Source organism: Scyliorhinus canicula, chromosome 1 (assembly GCF_902713615.1).
Source record: "Scyliorhinus canicula chromosome 1, sScyCan1.1, whole genome shotgun sequence".
Lineage (NCBI taxonomy): Eukaryota > Metazoa > Chordata > Chondrichthyes > Carcharhiniformes > Scyliorhinidae > Scyliorhinus > Scyliorhinus canicula.
The window spans coordinates 10674333-10692141 of NC_052146.1; the positions used below are offsets into that span (position 1 = coordinate 10674333).

The 17809-nt window shown below is 45.8% G+C and overlaps 1 protein-coding gene across 2 annotated transcripts in view; it reads right to left on the reverse strand.

The window, feature by feature from the left end:
• Window positions 1-7472, reverse strand: part of dgcr8 (DGCR8 microprocessor complex subunit) — a 77591-nt gene extending 70119 nt beyond the window's left edge. Inside the window, exons 1-2 of one of the 2 annotated variants that reach the window (XM_038808464.1) lie at window positions 7384-7472; window positions 1084-2098 (exon numbers count right to left, since the gene is read on the reverse strand). In XM_038808464.1, the coding sequence (XP_038664392.1) occupies window positions 1084-1791 (708 nt within the window). In that variant the 5' untranslated portion in view covers window positions 1792-2098; window positions 7384-7472. Of the gene's footprint in view, window positions 1-102; window positions 878-1083; window positions 2099-7383 lie in introns of those variants that run through there. The other variant, XM_038808527.1, reaches the window with a different exon arrangement.
• Between the last annotated feature and the right edge of the window lie 10337 nt (window positions 7473-17809).

Sequence of the window (17809 nt, forward strand, 5' to 3'; positions counted from 1 at the left end):
GGGCAATTTTAAAGCATTTAATACTACAAAAAGTTAAAAGAATGCTTCTGAAGCAATTAAAGGTGCTTGCTTTAAAAATGTTTCATAAACTAATAAACATACCTGAAGAATCTGGTGAGCCAACAGACAAGCTTGTATTTTATCCACGGAGTTTATGACTACAAAACATTATGTGGGATGCCATCATTTAAATTTAAAGTCGGTCATGATAATAAATTACTTGGAAGCACTATATATATATCTATATATTTATTTTTAAAATATATATTTTACGATCTTGCAGCTATTTATAAAGTGGGTAGGTTATTTCAAATTGAAACACATACAATACACTAAAAGATGCAAAAGATACTTGTTGCACACTTCCGTTGTCAGAGTTTAAACTTCCAGCCCAGGCTCGATGCCATCACTGTATTGAGCTTTATCTAATGCTCTGGTCAGTCTTCAGAGTTGGTTCATCCATACACACCTACAGATGGGTGGACACAACTCCGACTAACCAATTCATAGACAAGGAACTGGCATCAGAACTACGCAGCAGTTTGCATTTCTGTTCATCCACTCTACTGACTGAGGTGCAGGAAAAGAAGCGAAGTTGGAACGGAAGGATACTTTCGCATTTAAAAAAATTAAGACGATCTGCATGTTCACCAATAATGGAAATGTTTTCCCCTCACTAACTGTATGTAAATATAAATACAGCTGTCTGCCTTGTGACTGAAATAAATTGCACTTTTGACTCAAACTCTGCCAGCTTGAAAAGTTATGTAGGTGGACAGGGTATCCTGGCCTGAAAGGGCTGGAAAAAAACACAGGGTTCAAAATACTATGCATATTACCTGATGCATGTAAATAGAGTGAACAATTAGAAATCTGATCCGAAATGGCCTGCAAATGTCAACATTTTGACGGCATGCTCTTTTGCAATTTAATAACAGGCCAATCTTTAATAAGAAAGGTTACATGCACCAGGTAGGTGAAAGGGACAAAAAGGAAAAGGTAGACAAGGCATTTATATAACACAAGGATAACTCCACGTGCAGTCACGTGTGCACGTGAGTATTTTGAACCCTGTTCACATACCTCAAATGAATAACTCAGAGCTTCTTCATCGACGTGATCCTGTTGAATGATCATTTCAGATTTGAAACCTGTTCCCTCAATATCATCTGTTTCGAAGTTTTCTGTAAAGTCTTCTAGTTCATCGAGTACTGCAAATTCCACTTTTTTCTCTTGATTGTCTTCAACTTCTTGCTTATCCGTACCGTCACTGCAGACGCCCCCTGACCCCACTACCCTATTACTGTCAAAAGGAGTGCCATGCAAATCTCCATTCTCACAATTGACAAATTCAATATTTTTCTCACCAGATTCAACACCAGTATAAACTACCTGCCTATCCTTGCTTTTACTACTATCTGTAAAGACAACTCTAATTTTTACATCCTTGAGCAACTTAATATCAGGGGCAAACTTAGGAACAGCTGGTGCGTGACGCGCTGTTCTTGGACTCAGTGGACAGCTTCCCGATACTGTTGTGAATTGATTGTTAAAGACAGTGGATTCCATCGTAACAAGCTGGTCTTGGCTGCACGCGTTACAGTCCCCAGCGGGAGTGTCTGAAAGTCCATCACCACCAGAGCCAACGTCCATAACTTCTGCGTCACTGGACATTTGCAGGGGAGGTGGTGGAGGCGGCGGCGTGCTTGGAGGAAGAGGTGGGGGACACGGCTGATTCTCCACATTCTGTGGCTCTTTGGGCATAGGTGGTATACTTCCAAACGTCTCCATCTTTCAAAACCCAATATCAATTCTAAGCTATAAAGAGTCCTGAACAAATTATATCTTAATCAAATACCCAATTAAGAAATTAAACATATGCCAGTCCAAGTAAATTATCTGAAAGTTATGGTACTAATCAAATTTTACAGATGATTCAGTTAAGCTGACTACATTGTTCTTTTCATTAAAGTAGACAGCTTTCAGAATCACTGTCTCAATTATTGGAAATCACAATGTATTCAGCTTAATCAACGCCTGCGATTAGACAAGAGTTCATCATCTTGAGTCCTTGACATCATCTTCTACTGATCACCACCTGCAGGGACACAATAAAATGCAAATAATCATTTTCACCAAAAGGTTATCAACTGTCAGTGAAAACCTAGCTGTCACAACTACGCTAACCAGTACATTCTTAAATTCCCATCTGTTCTCTGTTCAAGACCTGCTCCAGAGACTTGAGCACATCATTGAATTGACATGTGTGCGCAACCTTGTTGTGCGGACATGGGCCGACTGCCACATACGCCTACATTAGGAAAGTGGCTGTACTTCACTGGCTATTTTGTTAGTTCATTCTTTCTTTGGTACAGTATTGAAACAAATTAGTCAACACCTCCACTGATGCACTGGAGAAAAAAGTCCAAACTAATGCAGTAAGGAATTTGTACAGAAGTATCCTGCAAATGTAATTTCAGTGTTGAAGCTTTTAAAGAACTGGAAAAAGTATTTGAAAATTGGTGTTCACGTTTTTATTTCTAAAGACTACTCAAGTTGGACAATTTAATTCTCGAGTCTTATTTGAAGCCGGTTTAGCTCAAGTGGGCTAGACAACTGGTATGTAATGCAGAACAAGAGCAGCAGCGCGGGTTCAATTCCTGTCCGGGCTTACCCCAACAGGTGCCGGAATGTGGCAACTAGGGGCTTTTCACAGTAACTTCATACTTGTGACAATAAAAGATTATTATATTAATCTGAAGTAACACCTCAGTGCAGTACTGAGGTGGTGCTACACTGTTGCAGGTGTCACATTTTTGGATACGAGACAAAATCAACGTCCAGTCTGCTGTCTTAAGTGGATGTAAAAGATCCTGAAGTTCAATGCAAAGGTTCAGTGTCCTAGCCATTGCCATTCAATGCAATATGCAGCCTTTTATTGTATTGGCATGTGTGTGCAACCTTGTTGTGCGGACATGGGCGGACTGCCACATACGCCGACATTAGGAAAGTGGCTCTACTTCACTGGCTTATTTGTTAGTTCATTCTTTCTTTGGTCTTGAGTATTGAAACAAATTAGTTAACACCTCCACTGATGCAATGGAGAAAAAAGTCCAAACTAATGCAGTAAGGAATTTGTTCAGAAGTATCCTGCAAATGTAATTTCAGTGTTAAAGCTTTTAAAGAACTGGAAAAAGTATTTGAAAATTTGTGTTCCTGTTTTTATTTCTAAAGACTATTCAAGTTGTACAATTTAATTCTCTAGTTTTATTTGAAGCCCTGGTGAGATCACAAACAATTTGAAAAGCAGTATTCCTCTACACATTAAATCTGCCGAGTATTTCAGAGTATTAAATCACCCAAATCTACAACTTGTAACTTTTCTAAGTCTTTTTAGAATTATTCACCAAACAGTAGACAACTAGCCCAGCAGTTGATTAAATAACCCATACATTATAGTATGCAAAATTAATGTTAGCGTAATGTGTGGTATTACTCAACTTGCAGAAATCAGGACACAGAAAATTTGTCATGTCAAGGTGCACATTTACCACATCTTCCTGATATCAAAACGGGAGAAATTTGTAGTTATACAACACTTCACACTAAACTCCTACCAAGGTGTTTCACACAATTACTTCCAAGTGCAGTCACTACTGTTGTGTTAGCAAACTTGTATTATCACATTCTTATTAATAGCCGTTGGTATTACAGAGCTCGAGTATTGCTGAGAAAAAAAAACTTTTTTTATCATGCATTCAACAGGACCCTTCACAAGAATACCAGTACCAGGGAAACAGCAATTTATACTGTTTGAAAAGACAGATCTGCTGGGAGGTTCTCTATCACTGGTCAATCTAGGCATTGGGATTCATGCAGTCTCATATGCTACACGATTGGATCAGCACCTTGTAAATAGGGCCCAAGCCACTTGCTCATCATACAAGACTGAAGCTGAAGTAAGGACACATCACAGGCATCCTGCAGTATACACCCTGCAGGATACTGGCTACCCAATCAGATAATTTTGTGCTGTATAATCACAGAAATCCATGAAACGACCTGAGGTCATCACTTTTGGCCCTGAAAAGTGCCCAGTCTACCTCAGATTACCCTGGAAGAGCAAGGTATCTCAAACGTTTGAGCAACAGGCTTTTTGTTTCGCACTGTTACTATCCAGCAGCAACAGGAGTGGTATTCACCACTGACAGAATGCTGCCATCATGCCAAAAAGACATTCTGCCTGTCGCACAAATTAGTAATGTGTTGAATTCATTTCAGTGCCTGTGTGACGCTTGGTATGTAGGCCATACATACCAAAGAATAAATTAATAAACATCTGGAATTGAAAGCTACTCTCGATAATGGTGACCATGTCAGCTATCATCAATTGTTGTAAAAACCTATCTGGTTCACTAAGTCCTTTGGAGAAGGAAATCTGTCGTCCTCACCTGGTATGGCCCACATGTGACTCCAGATCCACAGTAATGTGGTTGACTCTTGACTGCCCTCTAAAATGACCTCGCAAGCCACTTAATTCAAAGGTGATTAGGGATGGGCAACAAAGGTTGGCCATGTCAGTGACGTCTGCATCACATTAAATAATTTAAAAAGCATGCCCCAGCTGCTGATCGCAATGGACAAGGGAAAGACTGTACCAAACCAGCTTGTGCTTACAAAACTCAAATCAGTGTCCAACATTACAGAGATACATAGAAGATAGGAGCATGAAGGGGCCTTTTGGCCCTTCGAGCCAGCTCCGCCATTCATCACGATCATGGATATTGCGACGTTTAAAACTTATGTGGATAGCTACATGAACAAAGGGGTACAGAAGGATACAGGCAGTTTGTCTAGATAAGACATGTGATCAGTGCAGGCTTGAAGGGCCGAAGGGCCTGCTCCTGTGCTGTATTGTTCTTTATGGCTGATCATCCAACTCAATAGCCTAATCCTGCTTTCTCCCCATAACCTTTGATCCCATTCTCCCAAGTGCAATATTTAGCCGCCTTTGAATATATTCCATGTTTTAGCATCAACTACTTCCTGTGGTGATGAATTCCACAGGCTCAACACTCTTTGGGTGAAGAAATGTCTCCTCATCTCTGTCCGATCTGAACCCTCAGACTGCAACCCCTGGTTCTGGACACGCCCATCATTGGGAACATCTTCCCTGCATCTACCCTGTCTAGTCCTGTTAGAATTTTCTAAGTCTCTATGAGATTCCCCGCCCCCCCCCCCCTCCCTCCTCCCCCCCCCCTCATTCTTCTGAATTCCAGCAAGAACAATCCTAACATTAGATGTGATTCGACAATTGGACAATATTTGCTAAATAATCCACAGCGCTAAGAATTATGCTGACAACCAATTTAGACTCGCAGTGTGGTACATTTGCATGTACAGGAAGCTACATATATTAACACACAGGACTTTGTTCTTTGCAGACGGAAAGAAAACATGCACACATTGCACCCACTTTAGCAAAACAAAGTAACTGACAGCCATTCGCTGATTCATTCCCCAAGACAACACCTTGACCAATCCAGGTCAAATCAAGCTACCTGGTTTCAATTTCAAATAATGCTTGGCTGTGATCTGTCAGTCACCTTTAATTGACTCATTCTCCATGCATCACCTCCACCAGAGCCATTTGTCAATTAATCAACAATCTCCTCTCAAGCAGTATAAATTGTGTTTTCACCTTATGCTGGTATTTTTCTGAAGTACCCTGATGAGTGTAAGACTTTTTTGTACCATTGCTTCAACATGTCTCTTTTCAGCAATACACATTCTTATGTTTTTGATTTGATGCACAATGAATATTGTGTACAGTTCTGGGCAGCACACTATTGGAAGGATGTGAACACATTGGAGAGACTGCAGAAGAGGTTCACAAGAATGGTTCCAAGGATGAGAAACTTGAGCTATGAGGATAGATTAGAGAAGAGTTTTGATAGAGATATTCAAAATCATGATGGTGCTGGACAGAGTAGATTGGCGAGAAACTGTTCATGCTTGCCAAAGGATCAAGAACAAGATGGCAAAGATTTAAAGAGATTTGCAAAAGAAGCAAATGTGATGTGAGAAAACAAAAGTGTTCACACAATGAGTGGTTCAGCTCCTGAATCCACTGCCTGGAAGTGTGGTAGAGGCAGGTTCAATTGAGGCATTCAAGAGGGCATCTGATGACATTTTGAACAGAAACAATATGCAGAGGGTAGGGGAAAAGGCAGGGGAATGGCACTAAACATAATAATCGTTGGGAGAGTCAGTGCAGACATGGTGGCCTCCCTCCTATACCATAACAATGAGATTTCTGTTAACTACTACTGCATTAAAAATTTAAACTCATAAAATTTCAGCCTGCATTTCTTATACAGCATTTTAAAAAATCAGTTCTAATAAATACATCCAGACATTGCTTAAAAAAAAATCAAAATCAAGGAGCAATCCACCTACCCTGCACATGAAATGAAAATGAAAAATGAAAATCACTTATTGTCACAAGTAGGCTTCAAATGAAGTTACTGTGAAAAGCCCCAAGTCACCACATTCCGGCGCCTGTTCGGGGAGGCTGGTACGGGAATTGAACCGCGCTGCTGGCCTGCCTTGATATGCTTTAAAAACCAGCAATTTAGCCCTGTGCTAAACCAGCCCCTCTGGTTGCACATCCTTGGGTTGTGGGGGTGAGACCCACGCAAACGGGAGAACGTGCAAACTCCACACAGACGGTGACCCGGGGCTGGGATCGAACCCTCGGAGCCGTGAGGCAGCAGTGCCAATCGCTGCACCACCTTGCCGACCCTCCAGACTTTGTTAAAAAGAGAAAATAAAATGTCAACTTTTTTTTTTAAAAGGGCACAAAAGATGCAGCTTTAAACCCAGAAACTGTGTTCAAAAGTACTGACCAACAAGGGGAAATGTGTGTCCCCCACAACCCAACCCCAAAGAGTTGGGCTATAATCACCTCCAGCCATAAATTCCGAAAGAGTTGCTGCTCCTGTGTGTGCATCTCCCTGGGTGGCTCTATGGCAGGTGGAGCATGATTCCAATCGATGCAGGCCACACAGCAACAGGCCTCATGAACGCCGTTCAGCTTCACCCAGCCACCATCAACCTGTCGCTGATTACACCAATTATTTAAAAAACCCGCACAGTCCGAAAATACAAGAAGCCGTCCCACTGCTGCCTAATTTAAAAAGGAAAGTTAGGGGGTGGGAAAGAGGCTGAGAGCCCGAGGCCTGAGGCCTGGTCTTGGCTTCATCACAAACAAGATGCATTTATCTGGGGAGGCTGCTCCTCCAGAGGGTAAACCACGTTATTTGCCATGCAATACACAGAAGGTGTTTTTCACGGCCATGTTTATCAGTGAGCCAAGCCTACCTCTTATACAGTGATAAACACCACAGACTCTCATCGCCCTCCCTTCACCCATCGACCCCGAGCACCTGAACCAGCCCACGCGCATGCGCCACGCTGATGACGAAAATGATCGACGTCCCGCTCAACCCGTCACCGGCCGGCCCGCCTATCCCGGCGCCACCGCGCATGCGTCCGCAGGATGGTTGACGTCCCGCTCAGCCAGTCACCGGCCGGCCCGCCCATCCCGGCGCCATCGCGCATGCGTCCGCAGGATAGTTGACGTCCCGCTCAGCCAGTCACCGGCCGGCCCGCCTATCCCGGCGCCACCGCGCATGCGTCCGCAGGATGGTTGACGTCCCGCTCAGCCAGTCACCGGCCGGCCTGCCCATCTCGGAGGGCCGGCACCCGCGCGAGGGGCGGAGCGGTTGTCAACGTCAATCATCAGCTGTGGCACCGCCTTCCCTTGCGCGTCGCCCCGGGAACGGCAGCTCGTCACGTCCCAACTTGATTGACACTGCTTTCAGCCAATCAGCCCGCGAGTGCTGAGCACGCCCCCATACAAAAGGTGAAGTCACATGGGATGGGGTGAGCTGGCAAGATGGATACAGAACAGGCTATGTCATAGAAGGCAGAGAGTAGCAATGGAAGGGTGCTTCGGAGGGATCAGTGCTGGGACCTTTGCTGTTCGTAGTATATATAAATGATTTGGAGGAAAATGTAACTGGTCTGATTAGTAAGTTTGCAGACGACACAAAGGTTGGTGGAATTGCGGATAGCGATGAGAACTGTCAGAGGATACAGCAGGATCTAGATAGATTGGAGACTTGGGCGGAGAGATGGCAGATGGAGTTTAATCCCGACAAATGTGAGGTAATGCATTTTGGAAGGTCTAATGCAGGTAGGGAATATACAGTGAATGGTAGAACCCTCAAGAGTATTGATAGAGATAGTGTACAGGTCCACAGGTCACTGAAGGGGGCAACACAGGTGGAGAAGGTAGTCAAGAAGACATACGGCATGCTTGCCTTCATTGGCCAGGGCATTGAGTATAAGAATTGGAAAGTAATGTTGCAGCTGTATAGAACCTTAGTTTGGCCACACTTGGAGTATAGTGTTCAATTCTGGTCGCCACACTACCAGAAGGATATGGAGGCTTTAGAGAGGGTGCAGAAGAGATTTACCAGGATGTTGCCTGGTTTGGAGGGCATTAGCTATGAGGAGTGGTTAAATGAATTCTGGAATGACAGAGGTTGAGGGGCGACCTGATAGAGGTCTACAAAATTATGAGGGGCATAGGCAGAGTGGATAGTCAGAGGCTTTTCGCCAGGGTAGAGGGGTCAATTACTAGGGGGCATAGGTTTAAGGTGCGAGGGGCAAGATTTAGAGGAGATGTACGAGGCAAGTTTTTTACACAGAGGGTAGTGGGTGCCTGGAACTGGCTGCCGAAGGAGGTGGTGGAAGCAGGGACGATAGTGACATTCAAGAGGGATCTTGACAAATACATGAATAGGATGGGAATAGAGGGATACGGACCCAGGAAGTGTAGAAGCTTTTAGTTTAGACGGGCAGCATGGTCGGCACAGGCTTGCATGGCCGAAGGGCCTGTTCCTGTGCTGTACTTTTCTTTGTTCCATCTGAGTGTCAATCAAAGCTCTGGTGCCTTCTCCTCCTCCAGAGGTCAGGATCATTGAACCCCAACAGTGCAGAGGAAGGCCATTCAGCCCATTGAGTCTGCACCCACCCTGGGCGGCACAGTGGTTAACACTGCTGCCTCGCGGCGCCAAGATCCCAGGTTCAATCCCGGCCCTGGGTTACTGTCCGTGTGGGGGACTCACCTCCACAACCCAAAGATGTGCAGGGTAGGTGGATTGGCCACGCTAAATTATAATAATATAATAATCTTTATCGTCACAAGTAGGCTTACATTAACACTGCAATGAGGTTACTGTGAAAATTCCCTACTCGCCACATTCCAGCGCCTATTTGGGTACACGGAGGGAGAATTCAGAATGTCCAATTCACCTAACAAGCACGTCTTTCGGAACTTGTGGGAGGAAACCAGAGCACCCGGAGGAAACCCACGCAGACACGGGGAGAACGTGCAGACTCTGGACAGACAACTGAGCATAAAAGCACATTACTACGGATGCTGGAATCAGAAGCAAAAACAGAAAATACAGGACAATTTCAGCAGATCAGACAGCATCTGTGGAGAGAGAAGGGAGCTGACATTTCGAGTGTGGTTGACTCTTTGTCAAAGCTGATTTAGCATGGCCAATCTACCCAACCTAAATATCGTTGGTCTTGTTGAGGGCGGCATGTGGCACAGTGGTTAGCACTGGTACTGCGGCGCTGAGGACCCGGGTTCGATTCCCGGCCCTGGGTCACTGTCCGTGTGGAGTTTGCACATTCTCCCCGTGTCTGCGTGGGTTTCACCCCCACAACCCAAATATGTGCAGGGTAGGTGGATTGGCCACGCTAAATTGCCCCTTAATTGGGAAAAAAATAATTGGGTACTCTAAATTTTTTTATTTTTTTTAATCTTTGGTCTTGTTGACTTGGTCTTTTGGAAAGATACTGTTTGAAATAGCAAAATACTGCAGCTGCTGGAAATTGGAATAAAAACAGCAAATGCTGGAAATACTTGGCATGTCTGGCAGCATCTGCGGCAAATGGAATATAATTAAGAAGAAATGGTGGGCACATGGTAACAATGAGTAACGTAGAGACCCAGGCTCATAGTGACAAAATACCCATCAGGCTCACTCATCCATGCTTGGTCTGACCTACATCTGTGTAACCCCACAACAATGTGATGGCCTCTCAGTTCAAGAGTAGTTAGGGATGGGCAACAAATGCTGGCCGATGAAGCACAAATCCCATGATTGGGCTCACTGTATGGCTCACTTAGGTGTGCTAGAAGCTACGTATGTTCACATAAGGTCGAGTCCTTTGCACACAGAGACAGCATGCACGCATTTCGCGTCTTTTTTAACTAAATAAAATCTTGAGCGGCAGCCATTCCCTGGTTCATTCCCCATGGCATTGCCTTGACTAACCAATTGATCTGCTTGGTTTGAATTTAAAGACGAGCTTGGCAGTTAACTGTTCCCTGCTGCATTCTCCATGGAAATACCTCCAGCAATCAGAGTATACTTTTTAAACATTTAGAGCAGTGTTTTTCAAAGTTTTATTTCCGGGACCCATTTTTACCAACTGGCCAACCTTCGGGACCCACGCTGGCCGACCTTCGCGACCCACGCTGGCCGACCTTCGCGACCCACCATTTTCTCTTGCCTTGTTTGCTGCTGACAAAATGGAGGAATCGCAATCGCGCCCAAAGCACGTGATGCCGATGTTCAGGGGCTGTGACCTGCTCTCTGCCTCCCTCAGGCAAGAAGATTATACAGAATTTAAAAAAAAAATCTTCTGCCTCTCAGTTTGCGCAAATTCGCGGTCTGCAGCCGCAGCAGCCAGCTTTTATATTCAATTTTTATTTATTTTTTGTAAATTGTAACAATGTTGTTGCACGGCACATTTGATCAAAGAGACCAAAGTAATAATCGCGTATTGTCACAAGTAGGCTTCAATGAAGTTACTGTGAAAAGTCCCTAGTCGCCACATTCCGGCACCTGTTCAGGGAGGCCGGTACGGGAATTGAACCCGTGTTGCTTCCTTGTTCTGCATTACAAGCCAGCTGTTTAGCCCAGTGTGCTAAACCAGCCTCTTGTCATCGTCACTCTTCAGATACTTCCTGTTTCTTCTCTTCCTTTTTCTCTTCAGGAGCAGCAGGGGCAGCGGTGGAAACAGCTGCTGCAGCAGCTGGGGCACGATGACCAGCATTAACGTTGCAGATCAGACTATTGACGTCAATATTGGCAAACAGACTGGCCAGAAAGGCTCAATGGTCACACCAGCTGTTTTAATCAGGGCATTGAGTTTGTCTTCGGTGACAGTGACCTTGTCGCCATGCAGGATGAGGGCGCTGTAGACACAGGCGAGTTCCGAGATGGAGGCCATGGCGCTGGATCTCTGCGGGTGGGTCCGATGGTGTTAGTCACCGGGGGGAATCTCGGCTTTAGCTTCGTTCAGAAGAACCGAGCATTTCCGAACCGGGCAGAGCGAGTAGCAGCCGGCTTTTAACTATGCCGGCTGTGAGCAGCCTTTTTACCATATTAAAAAAACGCAGCCGCAATGCGCATGCATGCCCGCTCATTCTGCGCATGCCGCGACAGACGGCTCCACACCCGCCGACCCTCCCGACACCCGCCTGCGACCTACCCGTGGGTCGCTCCCCCGACTTTGACAATGTCTGATTTAGAACATAGAACTGTACAGCACAGCACAGGCCCTTCGGCCCACAATGTTGTGCCAAACTAGTCTGAAACTAAGATCAAATCAACCCACTCCCAATCATTCTGGTGTGCTCCATGTGCCTATCCAATAACCGCTTGAAAGTTCCTAAAGTGTCCGACTCCACTACCATAGCTGGGAGTGCGTTCCATGCCCCAACCACTCTCTGAGTAAAGAACCTACCTCGGACATCTCTCCTATATCTTCCATCATGAACCTTATAGTTATGCCCCCTTGTAACAGCTACATCCACCCGAGGAAAAAGTCGCTGAACGTCCACTCTCTATCCCTCTCATCATCTTATACACCTCAATTAAGTCACCTCTCATCCTCTTTCGCTCCAATGAGAAAAGTCCTAGCTCCCTCAACCTTTCCTCATAAGACCTACCTTCCAATCCAGGCAGCATCCTGGGAAATCTCCTTTGCACCCTTTCCAATGCTTCCACATCCTTCCTATAATGAGGTGACCAGAACTGCATACAATACTCCAAATGTGGTCTAACCAAGGTCTTGTACAGTTGCAGCATAACCTCATGGCTCTTAAACTCAATCCCCCTGTTAATAAATGCTAACACACTAAAGGCTTTCTTCACGGCTCTATCTACTTGGGTGGCAACTTTCAAAGATCGATGGACGTGAATTCCGAGATCTCTCTACTAATCCACATTCTTCAGAACCCTGCCGTTAACCCTGTAATCCACATTCAAATTTGTCCCACCAAAATCAATCACCTCACACTTATCATGGTTAAACTCCATCCTATCTCAGCCCAGCTCTGCATCCTATCAATGTCTCTTTGCAGCCTACAACAGGTGTCATCAGCAAATTTACTAACCCAACCTTCAACCACATCATCCAAGTCATTGATAAAAATCATAAATAGCAGAGGACCCAGCACTGATCCCTGTGGTACACCCCTGGTGACTGGGCTCCAGGATGAAAATTTACCATCTACCACCAATTTACCATCTACCACCACCCTCTGTGTTCTATGTGATAGCCAGTTACTTATCCAATTGGCCAAATTTCCCTCTATGCCTCCTTACTTTCTGCATGAGCCGACCATGGGGAACCTTATCAAACGCCTTACTAAAATCCATGTATACGACATCAACTACTGTACCTTCATCTATGTACTTAGTTACCTCCTCAAAGAATACAATCAAACTTCTGAGGCAAGACTTACCCCTCACAAATCCGTGCTGACTATCCTGGATTAAGTTGTATCTTTCCAAATGATCATAAATCCTATCCCTCAGGACCCTTTCCAATAATTTACCTACGACCGAAGTGAGACTAACCGGCCTATAATTCCCAAGGTTATACCTATTCCTTTTCTTGAACAAGGGGACAACATTCGCCTCTCTCCAGTCTTCTGGCACTATTCCTGTAGACAGTGAGGACATAAAGATCAAAGCCATAGGCTCTGCAATCTCATCCCTCGCCTCCCAAAGAATCCTAGGATATATCCCATCAGGCCCGGTGGACTTAGCTATCCTCAGGCTTCTCAAAATTTCTAACACATCTCCCTTCCGAATATCTACCTCCTCCAGCCTACCAGCTGGAGGCTACCAGCCTACTGTATCACACTATCCTCCTCAACAACATGGCCCCTCTCCTTTGTGAACACTGAAGAAAAGTATTCATTTAGAGCCTCTCCTATATCTTCAGTTCCCACTACTGTTCTTGACCGGCCCTAACTTCACCTTGGTCATTCTTTTATTCCTCACATAAGTGTAAAAGGCCTTGGGGTTTTCCTTGATCCTACACGCCAAGGACTTCTCATGCCCCCTCCTAGCTCTCCTAAGTCCTTTCTTGAGCCCCTTCCTAGCTATCTTGTATCCCTCAAGTGCCCTAACTGAACCTTGTTTTCCCATCCTTACATAAGCCCCCTTCTTCCTCTTGACACCCCTGATTTAGAGTACCCAATTTTTTTTTTCGCAATTAAGAGACAATTTAGTGTGGCCAATCCACCTACACTGCGCAACTTTGGGTTGTGGAGGAGGGACCCACGCAGACACGGGGCGAATGTGCAAATTCCACACGGACAGTGACCCGGCGCCGGGATTGACCCCGGGCCCTCGGCACCATGAGGTAGCAGTGCTAACCACTGCACCACCGTGCTGCCCTCCAATCAGTGCATTCTTCTCATGCAGTATAAATTGTTGTTCCCTTTAGACTGGTAATTTAATCATAATCTTGCTTAATTCTTAAGCGCTGAAGGCAGTGATCAGAGGGGAGGTAATCTGATACAAGGCAAGGTTGTGAGGGTAGACAGGCAGAGGCTGGTTGACTCAATTCTGGAGGTGATAGTACTCCATGGCCCCAACAATGGAGCTGTTAGCACAGAGAAAGAGATTACAAATGGAATTTGAATTGATATCGACTGGGAAGCTGATGTACCAACTTTGTCACTCACGAGCAGCAACAATTTATCCCTTAATGCCAGCAAAACTGCCTGGTCATTGACCCAGGACGCGAAGTATTGTACACACTCCTACAAAAGAATAAAGAACAAAGAAAAGTACAGCACAGGAACAGGCCCTTCAGCCCTCCAAGCCTGCGCCGACCATGCTGCCCATCTAAACTAAAATCTTCTACACTTCTGGGGTCCGTATCCCTCTATTCCCATCCTATTCATGTATTTGTCAAGACACCCCTTAAACGTCACTATCACTTCCACCACCTCCTCCAGCAGCGAGTTCCAGGCACCCACTACCCTCTGTGTAAATAAAATTTGCGTCGTACATCTCCTCTAAACCTTGCCCCTCGCACCTTAAACCTATGCCCCCTAGTAATTTACCCCTCTACCCTGGGAAAAAGCCTCTGACTATCCACTCTGTATATGCCCCTCAGAATTTTGTAGACCTCTATCAGGTCGCCCCTCAACCTCTTTCATTCCAGTGAGAACAAACCGAGTTTATTCAACCGCTCCTCATAGCTAATGCCCTCCATACCAGGCAACATCCTGGTAAATCTCTTCTGCGCCCTCTCTAAAGCCTCCACATCCTTCTGGTAGTGTGGCGACCAGAATTTAACACTATACTCCAATACATCCAGCAGAGGGCAGCAGAGCAGAGCTTCTGATTGGCTGTTCCGGGGAGATTTGCATACGTGCAGTGCGGTCAGCGTAAGTTGAAGGTGTACCTGCACAAGTGACCCAAGGAGTTCGACGGAAGGCAAGCAACCAGCAGAGGGCAGCAGAGCAGAGCTTCTGATTGGCTGTTCCGGGGAGATTTGCATACGTGCAGTGCGGTCAGTGTAAGTTGAAGGTGTACCTGCACAAGTGACCCGAGGAGTTCGACGGAAGGCAAGCAACCAGCAGAGGGCAGCAGAGCAGAGCTTCTGATTGGCTGTTCCGGGGAGATTTGCATACGTGCAGTGCGGTCAGCGTAAGTTGAAGATGGTTTGTGAAGGGGCTGTTCTCGAGTGACAGCTTTACCCGAAACACTACTTACGTAGTGTCTCCCACCCATCCTCCTCCTCTAACCAAAAAAAAAGTTCTGTCCGTCGGATTGCTAAACTAACAAGTTTTTTTTTAGTTTTCAGTAGTTGGGAAGTTAGTTCAGTGGGAATGGAGGCTAGGGCAGTTGAATGTTCCTCCTGCAGAATGTGGGAGGAAAGGGTCACCTCTAGTGTCCCTGCTGACTACAACTGTGGGAAGTGCACCCAACTCCAGCTCCTCAAGAACCGCGTTCTGGAGCTGGATGAACTTCGAATCATTCGGGAGGCAGACGGGGTTATTGAGAGGAGTTATAGGGAGGTAGTCACACCTCAGGTAAAAGAAGAAGGTAGATGGGTTACCGTCAGGGGAGGGAGAGGGAACCGGCAGGCAGTGCAGGGATCCCCTGTGGTCGTTCCCCTCTATAACAAGTATACCATTTTGGATACTGTTGCGGGGGATGACTTACCGGGGTAAGCAATGGGGCACAGGTCTCTGGCACAGAGTCTGTCCCTGTTGCTCAGAAGGGAAGGGAGAAGAGGAACAGAGCACTTGTCATTGGGGACTCCATAGTTAGAGGAACAGACAGGAGGTTCTGTGGGAACAAAAGAGACTCACGGTTGGTGTGTTGCCTCCCAGGTGCCATGGTTTGTGATGTCTCTGATTGTGCTTTTGGGATCCTTAAGGGGGAGGGGGAGCAGCCCCAAGTCGTGGTCCACATAGGTACCAACGACATAGGTAGGAAGAGAGATGGGGATTTGAGACAGAAATTCAGGGAGTTAGGGTGGAAGCTGAGAGCTAGAACAAACAGTTGTTATCTCTGGGTTGTTACCCGTGCCACGTGCTAGCGAAGTGAGAAATAAGGAGAGAGAGGAGTTGAACACGTGGCTACAGGGATGGTGCAGGAGGGAGGGTTTTGGTTTCCTGGATAATTGGGGCTCATTCTGGGGTAGGTGGGACCTCTACAAACAGGATGGTCTTCACCTGAACCAGAGGGGTACCAATATCCTGGGGGGGAGATTTGCTAGTGCTCTTCGGGGGGGGGGGGGGGGGGTTTAAACTAATTCAGCAGGGGGATGGGAACCTAAATTGTAGTCCCAGTGTACAGGATGTTGAGAGTAGTGAGGTCAGGGATTGGGTTAAAAGTTCGAAAGAGGGCATCGGCAAGCAAGAAGCTGGTTTGAAGTGTGTCTACTTCAACGCCAGGAGCATCGGGAATAAGGTGGGTGAGCTTGCAGCATGGGTTGGTACCTGGGACTTCGATGTTGTGGTGATTTCGGAGACATGGGTAGAGCAGGGACAGGAATGGTTGTTGCAGGTTCCAGGATTTAGATGTTTCTGTAAGAACAAAGAAGATGGTAAAAGAGGGGGGGGGGGGGGCATTGTTAATCAAGGAAAGTATTACGGCGGTAGAAAGGACGTATGAGGTAGTATGGGCCGAGGTTAGGAACAGGAGAGGAGGGGTCACCCTGTTGGGAGTTGTCTATAGACCTCCGAATAGTTCCAGAGATGTAGAGGATAGGATTGCAAAGATGATTCTCGACAGGAGCGAGAGTAACAGGGTAGTTGTTATGGGGGACTTTAACTTTCCAAATATTGACTGGAAATACTATAGTTCGAGTACTATAGATGGGTCAGTTTTTGTGCACTGTGTGCAGGAGGGTTTTCTGACACAGTATGTAGACAGGCCAACAAGGGGCGAGGCCACATTGGATTTGGTACTGGGTAATGAACCCGGCCAGGTATTAGATTTAGATGTAGGTGAGCACTTTGGTGATAGTGATCACAACTCGGTTATGTTTACTTTAGCAATGGGCAGGGATAGGTATATACCGCAAGGCAAGAATTATAGCTGGGGGAAAGGCAATTATGATGCTAGATTTAGGATGTATAGGATGGGGAAGGAAACTGCAGGGGATGGGTACAATCGAAATGTGGAGCTTTTTCAAGGAACAGCTACTGCATGTCCTTGATAAGTATGTACCTGTCAGGCAGGGAGGAAGTTGTCGAGCAAGGGAACCGTGGTTTACTAAGGAAGTTGAAGCACTTGTCAAGAGGAAGAAGAAGGCTTATGTTAGGATGAGCCATGAAGGCTCAGTTAGGGCACTTGAGAGTTACAAGTTAGCCAGGAAGGACCTCAAGGGAGAGTTAAGAAGAGCGAGGAGAGGACGCGAAAAGTCGTTGGTGGATAGGATCAAGGAAAACCCTAAGGCTTTCTATAGGTATATCAGGAACAAAAGAATGACTAGAATAAGATTAGGGCCAATCAAGGATAGTAGTGGAAAGTTGTGTATGGAATCAGAGGAGATAGGGGAAGCGTTAAATGGATATTTTTCATCAGTGTTTACACTGGAGAAAGACAATGTTGTCGAGGAGAATACTCAGGTTCAGTCGACCAGGCTAGATGGAATTGAGGTTCAAAAGGAGGAGGTGTTATGAATTTTGGAAAATGTCAAAATAGATAAGTCCCCTGGGCCAGATGGGATTTATCCTAGGATTCTCTGGGAAGCCAGGGAGGAGATTGCAGAGCCTTTGTCTTTGATCTTTATGTCGTCTTTGTCGACAGGAATAGTGCCGGAAGACTGGAGGATAGCAAATGTTGTCCCCTTGTTCAAGAAGGGGAGTAGAGACAACTCTGGTAATTATAGACCT